Source organism: Petromyzon marinus, chromosome 23, assembly GCF_048934315.1.
Source record: "Petromyzon marinus isolate PM22_M1 ecotype Great Lakes invasive population chromosome 23, UKy_Petmar_22M1.pri1.0, whole genome shotgun sequence".
Lineage (NCBI taxonomy): Eukaryota > Metazoa > Chordata > Hyperoartia > Petromyzontiformes > Petromyzontidae > Petromyzon > Petromyzon marinus.
The window spans coordinates 7,462,374-7,481,937 of record NC_133689.1 but is presented as its reverse complement, the minus strand read 5'-3'; the positions used below and the strand labels follow the sequence as shown (position 1 = coordinate 7,481,937).

General features: G+C 49.4%; 1 protein-coding gene across 1 annotated transcript in view; it reads left to right on the top strand.

Moving 5' to 3' along the window:
* The window catches only part of TPO (thyroid peroxidase), a 39,422-nt gene that overhangs the window by 5,162 nt on the left and 14,696 nt on the right, over nucleotides 1-19,564 (top strand). Inside the window, exons 2-12 of the mRNA XM_076068997.1 lie at nucleotides 1,461-1,562; nucleotides 2,955-3,048; nucleotides 4,237-4,406; nucleotides 6,657-6,789; nucleotides 10,759-10,888; nucleotides 12,925-13,131; nucleotides 13,845-14,363; nucleotides 15,242-15,500; nucleotides 16,711-16,881; nucleotides 18,224-18,461; nucleotides 19,128-19,333. Coding sequence (XP_075925112.1) covers nucleotides 1,472-1,562; nucleotides 2,955-3,048; nucleotides 4,237-4,406; nucleotides 6,657-6,789; nucleotides 10,759-10,888; nucleotides 12,925-13,131; nucleotides 13,845-14,363; nucleotides 15,242-15,500; nucleotides 16,711-16,881; nucleotides 18,224-18,461; nucleotides 19,128-19,333 — 2,218 coding nt within the window. The 5' untranslated portion in view covers nucleotides 1,461-1,471. The remainder of the gene's footprint in view (nucleotides 1-1,460; nucleotides 1,563-2,954; nucleotides 3,049-4,236; nucleotides 4,407-6,656; nucleotides 6,790-10,758; nucleotides 10,889-12,924; nucleotides 13,132-13,844; nucleotides 14,364-15,241; nucleotides 15,501-16,710; nucleotides 16,882-18,223; nucleotides 18,462-19,127; nucleotides 19,334-19,564) is intronic.

The following is a 19,564-nucleotide window of genomic DNA, read 5'->3' as shown; positions in this document are numbered from 1 at the left end:
GATCGGCCACTGAACGGCACGGAGGATCGTTCGTCGGTCCCAGCCTTTGAGCAGTGAGGTTCTTTCATAGAAAATCCGAAAATGCAGCGGCGCACCTTGTGACTTTCCTGCGGCACACCGGTTGTAAAGCAGTCACGTGGTGGTCAGCGCAGCGTTGCCCCCATGAAGCTTTTTTTATCTAACTCGAGGCCAATAACAGTGGCTAATACTTAAACCGGTCCTGTACCTCCTCTAGATGGACTCAGCCTTGAATAGATTCCTCGTGCGGAGTGCGTAATTCGGCAGTGGGGATCCAGGCGTGGTGTTGGCCACCCACCCCTTCGTGCGCCATTCTGGCTTTCATGGGTGCTCGACAGAATGCCCCAAGTCTGTTAATGGCCATTAAACCGCAATTTCCAATAATACTTGAATGGTATCCTTCAATTAACCAGGAGGTTAAATATATGAAATTTTAGGCACGTGAAAACATTGCTTCTTTAGCAAGAGCAGATGTCACACATTGATGCAACCGTAATATATAACATTCAATGCTAACCATAATTTGATGAAAATATACGTCTCAAACCGTAGACATACAACCCGTAATAAACCATCGACAACATACAGACGGTGCATGTAACAAACATACAGCCAATAAACATAAGTAAGGTTTGGGAAGATGGAACTGAGGCGTTACACTGTTGAGATCTGTAACCCCCCCCCCCAACCCCCCCTAATGATTGAGGCAACAACTTCTCAAATTCTAGCAAGCAGGGGAAGCACCAGAGGGGTGGTCGTTGAGGGTTCGAGGTAGCACGGCTAAGAAAAAAATTGTATTGTAGTCGGTGGCTGCAGATGTGAGTACGATTTTAGGTTTGCCCTTGGGGTTCGTTTGTCATTGTTTTGTTCGTGCCTATTTGCGGTACGTGGACACACGCGAGAGACACATTGTGTCTCTCGCGTGTGGCACTGTTCAGAATGAGAGAATTTGCAATATATTAGGCTGTGAGCGTTCCATACATATGTAGTGGATAAATGCCATTGTGCGTCTCAAAAGTGACTATCCTATTAAATCCTGCCATAGAATTGTATAACACGTTGGCTTTCGCGACCAATATTATTCATAATAAACGTTTTTTCGGGCAATTCTGATGATGCTGGATGTAATTACCAGCGAAACGTCGTACTCCAAAATTGAAAATGTTGTGGATTCACTCTTCAACACACCGGTGGGCTAAAGTAGTGAACTATTTGTCTTTTGTCAACGTGACACTTTTTTACTGATTGGCCGTGTCGGGTGGTGGAGGGTTACGACACATTTATAAATAACGCGATCTGACCCAAAAACCTTTATTATGCATAGAATTGTAGACATTCCATTGCCGGCTCAGGGCCATATAATTCAATGAACAGCCATCCCACAATGTTGTACATTGGGTGAACGCTTTGGGTTATTTTTTTCTTCCCCCGTACGTTTACAGAAATCGTGGCGATGAAGAAGGCACTGGTGACCGCCGCCTTCCTGGGTCTCGTCTCCCTGCTCGTGTTCTCTGTTGAGAAAGGAGCGGAGAGCTCCCTGACAGGTGAGCGCAAGAGTGGCCGCTCGTCATCCGCAAACGCGCTCCGCTGGCGCGCGGTCTGTCATTCGACCGCTCGCCCGCTCCGCGCGGAGCGGGGAAAGTTGAACGAGCAGTTCGGTTAAAGCCGACCGACGTTCCCCTGTAGCTTCCGAACCTTGCGGAAGCTCAGCCACTGTTGAATGCAACCCATTCTCGCTGGGCTGTGTTGATAGTCAAGTGGCTTTTACAATGGAGCAACACATCGAATGCTGTCACGTATTGGCACCTGTGTATCCTCCCCCTCCGTTCTCGCATCACACGTGCGTGCATGTGACTTCTCATAGTATTTACATTTCACACATCAACACGTCCAATATGGCATCTTCCAACCATTTCCTGATCGTTTGATTTGGATCTACTACCGTAACATTCTTTATCTCCTGCAAGATCTCGTATGTTATCCGAAGATCTCCGACCCTCTTCTACCGTGAGTTCTATCTTCATCTTAGTTCTCAGCCACAATTCATTCTACTGCTCCTCTTCAAGTACCCGTCCACTACAGCTAAAAGAATCATGCTCCATGACACGATGACGAGATTAGACTTGAGAAGACACTCAACAGACGACACAACTAGGGGCTCTTATTGTTAAACTAAAAACTATTAAACTATTTTTGATTTGACCAGGTAAGGCCCACTGAGCTGTATAAGCTCTTTTTCAGAAGCGACCTGGCCACGAATGATAGCTCAAGAAGTGGCTTATCGTGTGGAAATTTATAGCAGCCAAATACTCTAAACGCACACTCTTTGGTGCTTTCGGTAAAGTCACGTAGGTAGAAAGATAATAGATCACGATGTTTCGATCGCATCACGAGCAATCGTCATCAGGTGGGACAACCACAGCAAAAACAAACTGCTGAAGAGGCCTACTTCAGCAGGTTTTTTTTGCTGTGGTTGTCCCACCTGATGACGATTGCTCGTGTTGCGATCGAAACGTCGTGATCTATTATTTTTCTACCTACGTGACTTGGCCGAAAGAACCAAAGAGTATGGATTCCTGCAGTCACGAAAGCTTCAAATTACTCTAAACGCATGTTTCTAAATGTGGAAGGAAAAACCGGAGGACCCGGAGAAAAACATTTCCACGCAACCACGGGGAGAAACACTCAAACTCCACGTATACAGCAGCACGCGTCAGGGTGGGAATCGAACCCGCAGACCTCCTGTATACCAGGCGAGGCAGTTAACATCTCGCCACCGTGGCACCCACTGGCTTGCTTACTTCTGCCGGTCGTTTGGACACCGTGTGCCCTGGCCCTGTGTTCTTCTACCACCTGTTTCTGATGCTGCTGCTGATGCTGCTGCTGAAAATATAACCTAATAGCCGTGATGACTCACGACAACGCTTTGCACACAGGCTACCTGGGAAAGCTGGGAGACCCTTTTGTGAACACCGCCGTGCAAGAGGCTCTGCACATGGTCGACAGCGCAATTTTCAACACAGTGAAGAGGTACCGCTCGCCTCCAGTGCATTCCGCTGACGCGTTCACGCGCCGTCGCTCGTGTATGAATGACCAAACCAACGTGCTTCAAAAAGCAACATGCGTTCGCGGCCCACGACAGTAATGGCATAAAATACTTTCGCTCTGGCAGATAATCTCAACAAGCGGTGTTGTCGCGCGCCACGTGTGAAGCACGTACGTGCGTATGCGTGGTCCCCGATACATCATCATCGTCGTCGTCGTGTGAGGAGTGGTTGAGTGGCGGTTTGCGTACTGCGCTACACAAACCTTTAAAGCTGAGTTGTGCTCTACCGGCCTTAATAGGATCCCGCTAACAGCACTTTCCTGGCAGGCTAAAAGGTTCAATGAGGAAATCGCCTCGTTGATGTTTTCACATATATATACTGTATATGCACACTTGGTCAGAACATTCACTTTACTGAGCCTATCGGGTAATTATAATTAACGCGTAATTATAGACACGCATTACGACTTTGCGACTGGTAAAGCCATTATTCATTGTCCTGGGTGTAAAAGTTGAAATTATGTAAATTTGGCGCTGTTTGGGTCGCCAACCTTCATGACATAGATGACATCGTTCATAATAAAGGTTTTTGGGTTAGATGGCGTATTTATAAATGTGTCATAACCCTCCACCACCCGACACGGCCAATCAGCAAAAAAGTGTCACGTTGACAAAAGACAATTAGTTCACTACTTTAGCCCACTGGTGTGTTGAAGAGTAAATCCACAACATTTACAGTTTGAATACGACGTTTCGCTGGTAATTATATCCAGCATCATCGGGCAATTCGCCAGAATTTTGAATACGACGTTTCGCTAGCAATTACATCCAGCATTCTGGCCAGAATTCTGGCGAATTGCCCGATGATGCTGGATGTAATTACCAGCGAAACGTCGTACTCAAAAATTGAAAATGTTGTGGATTCACTCTTCAACACACCGGTGGGTTAAAAAAGTGAACTAATTGTCTTTTGTCAACGAGACACTTTTTTGCTGATTGGCCGTGTCGGGTGGTGGAGGGTTACGACACATTTATAAATAACGCGATCTAACCCAAAAACCTTTATTATGAATAATATTGGTCGCGAAAGCCTGCTACGTGATAAATAGATGACATCAACTGCGGATCCGTTGTTTTGCTTGGTATTTGTTGTTGTTGTTGCCTTCTTACAGGAGCTCCAGTATTAAGAAGAGTCTGACCCCCGTGGAGCTCTTGGCTTTCTTTAAAAGACCTGAGCCAGAGAGTCAGCAGATCAACCGAGCGGCCGAGGTTATGGAAACAACACTGCACCTCATCAAACACAAGGTTCACCAGCGGCACAAGCGCTCTGTCAATGCCACAGGTGCATTACTCTTTCAACGGCCATGCGTCCTCCACTGTAATCTCTCTCTCTATGCGTGCGTCCCATTGATCGGATGTGGCTGTTACAGAATTGTGGCGAAAGAAAATTGACTCACAGTTGGAAGGTTGTGAGGTCAAATTATGGTCATGGTGATCGACTCAATTCTTTCATCCTTCCAGAGTCAATGCAACTGTTTTAAGAAGCCGGAGCTGTGGTTATCGTGTAGACTAGGCCCGACCGTGAGAATGGGAACTTTCCGAATGGGAGGTCAGAGATGCCAGCGGAGATAAGAGCTGCCCCTCATTGCCTCTTTAAGCAGGGAGACATTCTAATCCATAATAGAGGTTTTTTTGGGTTGGATCGCGTAAATATATAAATGTGGCGTTAAAACCCGCTACCACCCGACACAGCCAACTAGTAAGGGTTGTCACGTAAACAGAACATGCCAATTCGTCACGAGTACAGCAGATTGCAAATGTTGTGGTTTGGCTCTCCAACACACCGGTGTGCTGTATGAGTGACGAATTGGTGACGTTTTGTTTACGTGACAACCCTTACTAGTTGGCTGTGTCGGGTGGTGGCGGGTTTAATGACATATTTATATATTTACACGATCTAACCCACAAAAACCTCTATTATGTATGATATTGGTCACGAAAGCCTACGCGTTAAACAGACATTCTAATGTTACAGACTATTGGCCAGAAATTATTTGTCAGTACACTTTGACACAATTGTAATAACTACTTACTGATAAAATAATCTATCAATACAGGTTGGTATTCACTGCCTTGTAGACGACGATGTGGAGCTTTTTGAAATTCATCGTCGCCAGTAGCCATGGTCAATCCACTGCTGAATGAAGGCCTCCCTAAGCCACGGCCACCTCTCCCCGATCCTTCGATGCAACACTCAACATGTCACCTGCACACAAAGCTGATTTCATCACTCCATCTCATCGGTTGACGTCCTGGAAGATTATCTATGTTCCTTGGCCGCCGCTGTGTTATTTATGCTTGACCAAGGGCCTTCTGGCCACGTGTCTTGCCCAAGACGACTCACTTTTGATCTTTTATTTTTTTTTACTCGGCAATGAAAATGTGTATTGTCGTTTCGTAGGCTTCGTAGAGCTTCAATACTTAAAACTCTCTGCCCTTCCCCCTATCCCTGAGTCACTAACACCCACGCAGTACCCGTTTGTTTTTACTCTGCCACAAACAAATTATGATTGCGTGTTTACTTGCGAATGGCTAATGCAGTGTTATCCTCCAGTATATGTCAAGTGTTATAACACGGCACAGTCTTTACATATCGTATCAAACGTTTGTGATTACCTCCACTGCTGGAGATTACACACACACAGATGCTAAGCCATCATTCTCAAGGCAGTAAGGATTGTCTTCACGAGACAATGCTCACCTCTCACTAAGTGGTGCTCATTTTACCAGCCCTAAAGAAATGATGATGATGAAGGTGGTGGAATGATCCCCCCGCCTTAGAATGTATTCCGTCTACTGTATTAAATAAGCCTGCAAGCCTACCAGCATTAACATAACTATTTATTTCAATATTCTCTATACTGTAGGAATGGGGGATGGGGGGTGTTAGATATGGGGAGTATAGGGTGATGTCACTATGAACAACAATGGCACGAACAACACTGATGTGTTTGTTAGTGTCACGAACAACACTCATGTGTTTGTTCGTGTCATGAACAACAATGATGTGTTTAAATTTTGATTTAAAGCTTTCGTGACTGCAGTAATTCATATTCTTAGTTCTTTCGGTAAAGTCACGTTGAAGGGAAACAACAAAATAATAAAATATATAGTTTTATATATATATTTTATTATTTTGTTGTTTTCCTTCAACGTGACTTTACCGAAAGAACTAAGAATAATAATGATGTGTTTGTTAGTGTCACGAACAACACTGATGTGTTTGTTCGTGTCATGAACAACAATGATGTTCGTGTCACGAACAACACTGATGTGTTTGTTAGTGTCACGAACAACACTCATGTGTTTGTTCGTGTCACGAACAACACTGATGTGTTCGTTCACGACACGAACAACACTGATGTGTTCGTTCACGACACGAACAACACTGATGTGTTTGTTCTCGTCACGAACAACAATGATGTGTTTGTTGTTCGTGTCTCCCCAAATCTAAGGTCTAAGGCAGGGTGGGGGGGGGGGAATTGTTCTAATGTCAATGTGGGTGGGGGGGGCTGTGCTGGCACCGCCACAGACCTGCTGTCCATGGACGTGCTGCGGACAGTCGCCAGCCTCTCGGGCTGCCGGCCACACCTGCAGACCCCCGCCTGCCCCAACACGTGCCTCGCCAGCAAGTACCGCACCATCAGCGGCATGTGCAACAACAGGTGCAGCCACGACGCACGCGCGCACAATGACCCCCCCCCCACTATCCCCCCCACTAACCCCCCCCACTAACCCATCCCCCCCCACTAACCCCCCAGCTAACCTCCCCACTAACCCCTTCACTTACCCCCCCCCCACTTACCCCCCCACTAACCACCCCACTAACCCCCCCCCTCCACTAACCCCCCTACTAACCACCCCATTAACCCCTCCACTACCCCCCCCCCACTAACCCCCCCACTAACCCCCCCTAACCCCCCCCCCCTCACTAACCACCCCACTAACCCCCCCCCCCGTTAACCAGCCCAATAACCACCCCACTAACCCCTCCACTACCCCCCCCCCACTAACCCCCTCACTAACCCCCCCTAACCCCCCCCTCACTAACCACCCCACTAACCCCCCCCCCCCGTTAACCAGCCCAATAACCACCCCACTAACCCCCCCACTAACCCCCCCCCCCCACTAACCCTCCCACTAACCCCCCCACTAACCCCCCCACTAACCCACCCCATGGTAGTCTTGCACTGCCTTGGCGGGTGGCAAAGTGCGCTGTGCGGGAGGTGACGGCGCCCGGGGTGGTGATGGATGGGACCCTCGCCCCGGTGCCGATGTTTTTACTTTTTAATACGCTGCACCAGACACTCGTTTAATGCCGAGGCAACCTAGCGGAGGCTCGGTGGGTACTTTAGATGTCACTCGCCATTGATGTGAGCTACGGCCAAGCACCCACACAAGACAAAGATGCCCCGTATAGCCCTTTAACAGACTGTCGGGGCAAGTGCTGTTCGCGAGCGCCGATGGAGGCCGTGACGGCACACGAAGGGGGCCGGTGGCCAGCACCACGCCCGACCGCCGTTGTCTCCCCAGTGGCGATGTTTTCTACACACCACACCGCACCGGGTACTCATTTGAGGCGGAGTCGACCTAGGGGAAGGCGCAGGGACCGGCTCAGATAGTCGTCACTGGCGTTGACCGTGAGCAGGAATCGAACTCGCGTGGCCGGGCCTATAGCGCAGTGCCCCTCGCTATAAGCGCTGCACTACCGCTCATAATGCACACAACGCTCCACACACGCGCACTTCAAGGGTTACCAAAGCTACTTCTCCTCCGTCTCCTCCTCTCCACTCTTCTCTCTCTCTCTGGATCCTTGCACCAGCCTTCATCTCAGGCCACCCAGAATCTACCAGGCTCGGCTCTCTTGCTCAGAAAACCACTAACGTCGATTGGTCGTGAAAAGAGAGTGCTTAACATCTCGATTCAAACGTCCACTCCCCACTTCACGTAACTCTCGCTCTCTCTCTCTGCCCACTCAGTAGTGCGCATTCGGATTGTTATCGTTGCAATGCGCCTGTTAAAGGTCCTGGGGATATCCTGGTGGCAGTAGAGCTTGCCATTGAGGCAACAGGTTACAATTGTCTTGTGGCATGAGCGTCGCCACGTGTGCCCGATATCAAAGCGTGCCCGCTTCCTGTTTGAAACAAAAGCGTTACCCACACTGCGAATACAATTTGCCGTTTACCTTGTAGGTATCAACCTGAGCTCAATATCCCGGGCTGTCAAATACAGTATGAGAAATAAGAATCGGCTTTAGCCTACCTTGATTTGAAGCTTTCGTGACTGCAGGAATCCATAGTCTTTGGTTCATTCGGTGAAGTCACGTAGGTATAAAATAAAATAGACCACGACGTTTCGATCGCAACACAAGCAATCGTGACTTTACCGAAAGAACCAAAGAGTATTTACCCTACCTGGCAATAAAACCCCGTGTTAAGATGTTCACACACCAAATAGACACACCTATTGCAAGGAATCAAGTTGACACGTTGACCACAAGTGCGTGTGGTTAATGCACATCACGTTATAGTCAGCCACACTCTCGTGGTGGCATCGCTGCAGTGTCGCTGTATGCGTTCTGATCGATGAAATCGATTTTTTCTCGTAGTGACGTCAGTAGACGCAGCTGATCGTACGCTGAAATGATTTTATTCACATCAACAATACCTGAAATAATTTCAGACAGCGTGGGACATTCGAACCTTGATGCGTACAGAGCAGTGGTTGCTGAACCTTTACTGCGGCCTCAATCGTAAAAGAAAATGTATAATGTTCTTGGTTCTTTCGGTAAAACTTGGTTCTTTCGAAAACCACAGCAAGAAAATTTGAAATGTTCTTGCTGTGGTTTTCACACCTGATGATGATTGCTTGTGTTGCAGTCGAAACGTCGTGAGAATTTTATTGTTTTATATTTCTATTATTTTATTGTTTCCCTTCTACGTGGTGACTTTACCGAAAGAACCAAGAATATGAATCCCTGCAGTCACGAAAGCTTTAAATCAAAATTTAAAATGTATAATGTTAATACGTATACAGCGTATAGGTTTGATGAAACAAAGTATTTGTATGTGCCCGTGCTTAATTTACCTTCTAAAACAATCTCACACCCCCGGATAGGGCACCTCGCACCTCCAGGGGACGCGTGCACCCCAGGTTAAGGCATAGAGGGTACATCGGTAGTCGTTTTATGTGGTTGCCTGCTAATGTGGATATTCAAGACGCGAGCACAATCAGCAGCTGACAATTGAAAGCTCATAAGTTCAAAACCTCGGTTGAGGTTTTAACTGAGCTTTGAACTTAAAATATTTAGGCTGTACATTTGACGCCACATCGGAATGTATTCTCTTTTCTTGGCAGATCACGTGCAAATATTAATTGTCAAAGTAATTTATTTATGTGTTGTGAAGCAAGGTGAAGCAACGTGCTATACTCTTTGGTTCTTTCGGTAAAGTCACGTAGGTGAAAAATATATAAACATTTATTTACTTCTATTTTTAATGTATTATTTATTATTTTTTCACCTACGTGACTTTACCGAAAGAACCAAAGAGTATGGATCCTTGCAGTCACGAAAACTTCAAATCTAGAATGTGGCATACATTTAAACTGTCGCCAATATCATCAACATTGTAACGATAACATATTTCTATAAATCATCTTTCAGACCTTTATTCTCATTCATGCTGTGTTCAACCACCACACTGAAAGTGACAAAAACATCTCTGGTTCTTTCTTCTCACGTTCTTACAACCCCTCTTCAAGAAACAAATAGCCTCTTATCTATGACACCTTCAAAAGTGCTGTCTGTTGATGCCCACTGCAACCCTTTGTGGCCCAGGTGGCTTCTGAAAAAGAAGCTGATATCTCAGGGGGGTTAAACCTGGAAAAATAAAAAAAAATTCGCGTGATTTGTTTACTTTGTGTAAACTTTGCACTCCTACCGCGTTTTTGTATTTTGTTTTATGTTGTAACGTTCTGACCCGTCCCTACTGGACATCGGTCAAAAAAAATAACTTTAAAAGCTCATCCAGTAATAAATAAACATTCTCATTCCGTGCTTCCGCAACTGCGCTATCAAAATGTATTTAACAAAAAAAATTACACTCCTTAACTGCGAAAAGATCTCTCCTCCCCCGCCGCCGATGAAATCCCTCGCGAAGTTGAGTGCTGGGGCCCCCCTAAGGGGCCATCCATTGAGTAGGTACGCAAAAAATCTGTCAAAACTTGACTTCTCCCCCCGTCCCTGTACGCACGCGGACTTTTTACAGCACTCCCCCCCCCCCCCACCACTTGTACGTACGCTTGACGCAGCCCCGGCATCCTATAGAACGGCCGATATTTAATCCACGCAGAAACGATCAAGGATTAATAATAATATGAACGTGTTTAAGCAAACAGATAGTCCACCGCCGGACTATCTAACTCATTTGAAGGCCAATGTAGATACATTATTATCGAGGCTTCACCCCCCCCCCCCTCGTTTCCTATGCGTGCATTGTCAGTAGACCCTCCATACACAAGCGAACGCATTTGGGTTAACCCCCCCCCCTCCCCTCTCCATGGCGTACGCACTAAACGGATGTCTCCACAGCGGCCCTATTGACGCCACTCCCGACGGGGCGAACCTCTTTCAGGTTCAACCCGCGCTGGGGCTCGACGAACGTGGCGCTGGCTCGCTGGCTCCCCGCGGAGTATGAAGACGGCTTCAGCGAGCCCAAGGGCTGGAACCCCGGCCGCCCCTACAACGGCTTTCCTCTGCCCATGGTCAGTGAGCCTTCAATCCGGGCGAGGTGCCCTTTTTTTTTCTTGTTCTGCTTGGTCGAGTAGCGGAGTTATTTCCATCACGGATGGGGTTTGAACCCTGCAGTTTTTGCCCGTCTGCCTAGGGGGCATGTTCAATGTGAATTTGCATCACTGCACGTGCGCGCTTGTTTCCCCAACAACTACGCATACGGCCAAGTGGGAAAGCTTCATCCTGGATTGTACGATAAAAAGAAGCACCTTCGTCAAATAAGGTTTAGTTTTAATCTTGATTTGAAGCTTTCGTGACTGCAGGAATCCATACTCTTTGGTTCTTTCGGTACAGTCACGTAGGTAGAAAAAATAATAGATCACGACGTTTCGATCGCAACACAAGCAATCGTCATCAGGTGAGACAACCACAGCAAAAAAACATTGCTGAAGTAGGCCAGTAAGGTTAAGTTTTGCAGCATTGTAAAACAAAAAAAACATGCAAAGATTAAAGACGTAATTCAAATGGTAAGAACAGTAAGTGGGCTTGGGCATTACACGTCGCTTGAAGGAATTACGGCCGATGGTCAAGAATAGCGATGGAGTGGCAGTCAAAGGATGGAAAGCGCCCAAAAGAATATCCATCTAGGAGATGGAGCGATGGAATCAATTGGCCTCGAGGTCGGCGTTCTTCGTGGCAAGGCCCGCGGGCCACTGACGATCCTTGGTGGCCTTTAGTGTGGCCCTTGACAATAGACAACGAGTGAAAACACCCTCCCATCGTCACCAGCGTGCTGCTGTCAAACCCCCAATGGTTCCAAATGTGTGGCGACCCTCACACCGATGAAGTCTTATCGGCGAAATTGCCCTCCGCCTCCCACCTCTGAAAGTTAATGAAGAACGCTGCTCGAGGTACTGGCTGGATTACTGCATTGCGATACCATGAGAGACGGTGAAACATTGGAGAGGACTTAATTCAGCAGTGGATTGATCACTGCTGATGATGATGCAACAATTATATCAGCATAGAAAATGTGTTACACTGAGTAATCGAACAGCCTAATAATGATAATACTTCCAATTATTGAGCGCTTTTCATCAAGGATCTCAAAGCGCTGTACAGAATACACAGTAGCAGCAGACACTCAGCATAAAAAAATAATTGTATTTTAAATACATTTTAAGAATCCACTTATCGAATGAACTAAAAGTTTAGTAATCTGAAGCGTATAAATAGGTTAAGACGAGATTTTTTTGTTAAATGTCCACAGACTCAGAGATCCCTGATATCTCTTGAAAGGGCATTCCATAGCCTGGGGGCTACACGGGGAAAAAAGCTCGGGTCACCCATAGCCAGAAGCCTCCACCTGCCAATGCTTAACTAGTCAATAAAAAAAGCAGTAGAAGATAATCATATGAAAATAAAATAAGGCTTCTTCGCTATTCTATGAAACCTGACCCAGAATATCGAACCGCACTGCTCAAAGCGGCCCATGCAGAGGAACGGCCGCCCGGATGTCCCCAAAAGGCAATCACCGAGGACTTAATCCAGCAGTGGATTGATCACTGCTGATGATGATGTCGAGTGAGGGCATTAAAGGTTGCGAGTTAAAATCCTGCTCGGCGGGTTGACTCATCCCACCATCCCTCCGCAGTTGATGAAACAGGAGCAATTGTGCCGGGGAAAAACAAAACAATGGCTGCCGTGTGGAGACACTCAGCTCCCGCCATAAGAATGGGGAATTTTCACCTGCTGGCTCCGGGCCGAGTGCCGCATTAATGCTCATGCGGGCAGTAAATCACTTTAGCGGGTAGGCCGTCGTGTACTGGCATCACTGCCCAACAAATCCCGAAAGTGAAAGCCAAGCCACAACTAAACTGTGGGGAAATAACAATGCCGAGAATGACCACTGTTACGTCCTGCGCTGTAAACATGCTTCGACCGGTCTTCTCGACAAAGGTGGCAATGCCAGCAGCCTCTCTGCTGGGCGTCAAAGCGACCCGTGGCCGCTGCCCGCGCAACCCAACGTGGCACGTCGTGAGGATGCTGCCCGCCCCTCTTCCATCAGGTGCGCACGGTCTCCAACGAGGTGATGAGCACCCGCAGCGGGCAGCTCACGGACGACGATGTCTTCTCGCACATCATCGTCGAGTGGGGGCAGTACGTCGACCACGACTTCGCGCTGACGCCCCAGAGCCTCAGCCAGACGGCGTTCATGAGCGGCCTCAACTGCAAGGAAACGTGCGACAACCGTAACCCCTGCTTCCCCATGAAGGTGCCCCCCCCCACCCCCCCCCCCACCCCCCACCTAAAGACTGTGCAGCCGGTTCCCACCGTGGTAGCTCCTGCGATGTGTTTTCAAGCGTGTTCGAGGGTGCGAACGAAACGTCGGACATCGTTCCGAACTACACGCGATATAACCCCAAAGAACACGAAAGACAGCCCCTGACCTCTATCTTCTTCACTGTTACAGCCTCGAATTACTTTGAAACTTCCTATCTTTCAGATTCGGATGGTTGTTCCCGATACCTGTATTTTGCTTTCCATGCAAGCTGGCCTATAATGAATTCGCCCTTCAAGTTCAACCAAACCCCCTTAGTCCAACTCACTGTCAGCCATGTGTATTAAAATAAGACAAAGATCCCCTGCATAGCCTTAACAGACTTTTGCTGTTAGCGAGCACCTGTGAATGCCGGCATGGCACACGAGGGGGTGGGTGGCCGGCACCACGCCCGACCGCCTTTGTCTCCCCAGTGCTCATTTAAGGCTAGGGGAGACCCAGGACCGGTTCAGATAATCGTCACCGGCGTTGGCCGTGAGAGCGGGAATCGAACCCGGGTGGCCGGGTCCCGTGGCGCAGCGCGCCGACAGCTGCGACTCCACGCACACGTGGGGGCCGTTGTTACAACGCGTGCACAATCCACCAATCGACGCCCACTCACAAGCCCGCCCGCCCGCCCGCCCGCCCCCCTCGCGCGCGTCACACAGGTGCCGGCGAACGACCCCCGCGTGACGGACCGCGCCTGCCTGCCGTTCTTCCGTTCGTCGCCCGTGTGCGGCACGGGCGAGCAGAGCGCGTGGTTCGGCGCCGTGGGGCCCCTGGCGCCGCGGCAGCAGATCAACGCGCTCACCTCGTTCATCGACGCTTCCACCGTGTACGGCAGCACGCCGGCGGCGGCGCGAGCCCTCCGCGACCTCGACGCCGACGAGGGCCTCATGAAGGCGAACGCGCGCTTCGACGACGGCGGCCGCGAGCTACTGCCCTTCCAGACCACGGGGCTGCCGACGGCGTGCGCGCAGGACCCCGACGACCCGTTCGGCGAGCGCATCGAGTGCTTCGCAGCGGGCGACAACCGCGCCAGCGAGGTGCTCACACTCGCCTCCGTGCACACGCTGTGGGTGCGCGAGCACAACCGCCTGGCGCGGGCGCTGCGGCAGATGAACCCGCACTGGAGCGGGGAGACGACTTACCAGGAGGCGCGCAAGATCGTGGGCGCCCTGCACCAGGTAACGATTAGGCCGCTGTGAGTGCGCACTGCGACGATGAGCCGCTTCGTTGAGCTGCCACATGTGGCCCAGGTCGCTTCCAGAAAGAAAAAAAAATTGCTCTGTTGCTCAATGGGGGGGGGGGGGGTCTTACCTCTGTAAAATAATAATAATAAATAAAATAAACAGTTTCTAGTTTTCTGTAGGTGAGCTGCCCGTGCCGGCTTGGGTGGCGGAGGTCGTAGGTCATGCCGCCCAGGCCTGGTGAGATGGCTACGTAGGGGGCTGCTCGCGCTACTCACGGGGGTCCCGTCGTCCGCAATTCCGCCCTTTTTATCCTTGGAAAAATGGCAGATATAATATAGGGGTTTTTTTTTTGTTGTTAGATCGCATAAATATAAATGTGTTGTTAAACCATGCCACCACCCGACACAGCCAATTAGTAAGGTTTGTCACGTGTCCAACCTATATTATGGATGATCTTGGTCGCGAAAACCTACGTGTTCAAACAAATGGCAGATAATTGGGTGAATTTGCTGGCGTGTCTGGGCGGCGCCTGTTAATGCGGAAATGTTTACAGATTAGAGGATGATTTTGGCACTTCTGGAATGGCCACGTGATTAGTCTGTATACGCAAAACTAAATCTGTGTTGAACAACTGGGCTTCTACTGGGACCATCCCAAAGTGTACAGATGGTAAATGCATCCATTTAGATGATGTGCACACTGTGGATATTGCAAGGCACTGGTAAATACCCAGGTAACGATCTATTCAGGCTATACATTCACGCTACACCTGAACGTGTTCTCTTTTCTAAGCAGATCACGCGACAAAATCAATTGTACACATACACGGTGACATTGTCTCCCTTTGCCGCCGCTGCCGCCACCGCTTGCAGATAATCACAATGAGAGACTATTTCCCCAAAATCCTGGGCGAAGTGGCCTTCGAGGAGCATATTGGATCCTTCAAGAGCTACAACCCGGGCATAAACCCCACGGTCTCCAACGTGTTCACCACGGCCGCCTACCGCTTCGGCCACGCCACCATCTCGTCGCAAATCCGCCGTCTCGACGAGAACTTCCAGGAGCACCCGCGGTTCTCCACCATAGATCTGCACGAGGCCTTCTTCTCGCCGTGGAGGATCATCAAGGAAGGTAAGGGGGGCGGTGGAGGTGGTGCGGGTGGACAGTTTACATCCGGGAGATAAATTGCCCGTGACTGTTGGTTCCCGAATGCTCCCAAGTCGCTCCTTGAGATCGGCAAATGATGAACTTTTTGGTGGTTATCTATGGGACCTTTTTGCCAGGATAAAAAAATGATGAAAAAGCGTAATGGATTTTACCCTTTCTGACAATGAAACAGGTGTTCAAACACCAAATAGATATATTTTGCAAGGCATCGAGTCTGCATTAACCACACGTACTTGTGGTGAACATGCAAACAAAAACACCCTCTGATAATATTTGCCTTTTGGCGTTCTCTGGTCCGACACTTAACACCTGTTTTGTTGCCAAAAAGGGTAAAACCTATTGTTATGTGTTTCATATGCTGTGAATATATATATGTATTGTCTTTGAAACTGATGGCCTACACCAGAGGCAACCTTCTTTATGGCCTTGTCTTACCGGTGTTTGACCAGAGAAAGCCAAAAGGCGGCTATGCGGTCAGATGTGGGACAACATTGTGTGTGTACTGCATGCGCTATTCGGCAGATATCTGTCTCGTGCGGTTTCACTCTGCGCGCCCTCTTTTGGAATGCATCTACTATCGCATAAAGCGACGGAAACTTGTATCTGTTTGCATCAGCTCATTTTGGAGTTATATCGATTGGCCAATGTTTTTAATGATTATTATCAGAGTATTATTATTTGTAATGGGCCAACCCTTCAAAAGTCCAAATGTACGTAGAAACTGACTTTCCATGAACAGTAGAATGTTCCAAAGTTTCTGACGTTGCATTCTGGGTACCCATGATGCAGTGTGGTATCTTATTTATTAAAGAACAATGTCTGCACAGTCATGCATTCCTGGACCAAACCTACCTTGCTTCAACAGTTTCATGAAATCTAAGCACAACTCAATGCTGTGTCTGCACATATATATTTTAGTCCTGCCTGTTAGCTTTCCAGACCAGTTTCATGAGGCAGCATCTACTTAAGCCGGTAAACTCTGGACCAATTTCGACCTTCTGGGTCTCACCAGCGGAACGATATCCAATTCGTGGACAGCTTCATCACACGGTCACTTTGTGCACCACGACACGGCACTTTTCGATCACCCCCCCCCCCCTCCTCGCTCGCAAACCGACGCCAACGCCCCCACCATCTTCCACCGCCCCACCCACCCCCCTCTACGTCACCGCAGGAGGGTTGGACCCCCTTCTGCGGGGGCTGCTGGCGCGGCCGGCCAAGCTGTTCGTGGCCGACCAGATGATGACGGAGGAGCTGCGCGACCGGCTCTTTGAGCTCACGGACAAGGTGGCGCTTGACCTCGCGTCGCTCAACCTGCAGCGGGGTCGTGACCACGGCCTCCCAGGTGCCCCCCCCCTACCCCTCGCCGCACACCCCCACCCTCCCCCCCCCCCCCCGGCATCATCCGTGACGATGCCACCGGTCGCGCGCCGGGTTGGGAATAGTCCCCTAGTGGATGCTGGGGGCCCTTCTAAGAATGGCCCCCAGCATTGCATTTTAAGGAAGAATAGAAAAGTTCATATGTAATTGTCTACAAAAGAAGGGTCACATCCGTACTTTAGTAGGACTGACGTTTAAAAGTTTACCCGCACAGGTTCCAAATTTTCACAGGACTCAAGTATGGAGGTAACAAAGTAGAGTAACATAACATACATTCATCGAGCCATTCGTGGGTTATATGACAGATAATAGTGCTGGAGATATAACTTAACACAACACAGCCTTACCTAAATCTCGATTTCAATTAGCCAGTCAAAGCTAAGGCAAGTGTCTGGTGGCCAAAACCCATGACTGACTACCTGGGCAATCGCCCAATTCCTTGGTGGACTGCAAACAATAATTCAAACTACAGTATCTGGCCTCTCATCCTCCTTTTCAAATCCTGATCACTGTTAACTTAGTCTCATGATCATCGTCGTCATATTCATAATTGCTGCGAATGACACCATCATCATTGTCATCGCCATCATTTTTATCCCATTGGAATTTCTATAATGTACGAATAATAATTGTATTATTTATCCAGGAAAGCCAGACTGAGTCATATGACTCATTTTCATTTTAAGATGTTTTCAGTAAATTAATTGCGAATATTTATTATATAAGTGGGAGGAATCCGGAGCACCCACACACAAGGGGACATACAGATGGAAACAGATGGAGATTAGTTACCTTACTCCACTGCCTTCTCCCGGTGAACCAGGGTATGGCACCGTGATGCCCAAGGGAAGGGAGTTTCGCAATATTGTGTGATCATCCAACCCTTGCCTCCATAGTGCTGGATTACAGGCGCGCACCACCGTAACGAACCCCACCCGTTGGTGTTCACAATTTAGTTGAAAGTCATCGGTGGGAATGCCGATCAGAGGATTTCAGTACAATTGCCGATACAGCCTCCACGTACTTATTTTCTCGTGGAGGTTAACTGGAGAACATACAGTAAACTCACACGTCGAGGGAGCTAACAGCCTAGCGATCATGAGTCCACGTAAGGTAAGGTCGTAACCTACTGTCCACTCTGGCGACATCGCCGTCCTGCAACTTGGCAGGCGCTCAAATAGGACCACGCGCGCGCTTGACTCGCAAAAACCTCCGCCACAATTTTTTTTATTACAATCGCGAAGCACTCTCGCCCGCCTCTCACCCTTGCCGCGTGCCGCATCTCTCCTCCTCTCCATCGTCCAAAGGCTACAACGACTGGCGCCAATTCTGTGGGCTGTCTCGCCTGGAGACGGCCGCCGACCTCTCCAGGGCCATCTCGTCCCCCGACCTGGTGGCCAAGCTCATGGAGCTCTACGGCCACCCCAACAACGTGGACGTTTGGCTCGGCGGGCTGGCCGAGGACCTGCTCCCGGACAGCCGGGTGGGGCCTCTCTTCGCCTGCCTCATCGGGCGCCAGATGAAGGCTCTGAGAGACGGGGACAGGTGCCGCCGCTAGACGCGAATTTCCGTCGACGTTTCTCTGCTGCGAACGCGCGGAGGGCTTTTCGCGGCTGTGCCGTGCGTGTCTCCGACGTGCGTCTCTCCGACGTGCGTCTCTCCGATGTGGTTCATTTTTGATGTTGTTGTTCGGGGTCGTAACCGCTTGCGTCGTGTCGTCTGACGTTTCGCTCCACATGCTGGCAGCTTCTTGCGGAGCTGAACTCAATACTTGTCAACCCATATGGTTTACTTCGTATTCTTGTACAGGGAAAGTAAGTTTTCAGGTCCATACGGCGCACAGCCGTTTCAATACGGGCAAAAAACAAAAAGTATATTTGTTTGCGTTTCTCCCTTGTAATGGGACTTTGTAGGATGAACATTGAGATTTATAGGGGGGCACGGAGTGAGCAGTAAGGTTTGAATTGGTCTGCAACAAGGTAGGCACTGATAACGGGTTGACAGGTATGTGACCTGAAGCTAAACTAAGTGGGCCTTGCCTCGTAGAAAAGAAAAGAGTATGTGTGTATGTTGAACTGCTTTTGCACCGTACGAAGCCAACCGTGATAATCGGGTTGTGCGGGGGAAGGACAAGCAAGTAGATGTAGATCAAGATCAAGTTACTCTCCTCCCATGCGTGTGTGCGTGCGTGCGTGCGTGCGTCTCCTTTAGGTTCTGGTGGGAGAACCCGGGCGTGTTTACTCCCGCCCAGCGCACGGAGCTGAGCCGCCACTCACTGTCGCGCGTCGTCTGCGACAACTCCGGCCTCACCGAGGTCCCCGTGGATGCCTTCATCCTGGGCAGGTATCCCGCCGACTTCGTCTCGTGCTCAAGCTTGCCGGCGCTCGACCTCCAAGCCTGGCAAGAGAGGCCGACAGGTACCGGCGGCGTCGCGAGCGTCCGACTCGTTGCCCGCAGTCGAGCGGCTGACGACGCCTAAAAGTCGGACCGACTCCCCTGGTGGTCCTCGCCGAAGGAATGTGGAATCCGTTCGCTTTTGTTGTTCGTTCCGTCACCGAGTTAGGGTCACCGGGAGGGATGAGCACTGCCCGCGCACCCGTTGGAGCAGGGAGACAACCTGACTCCACTGACTCTGACCTGCACTGCTC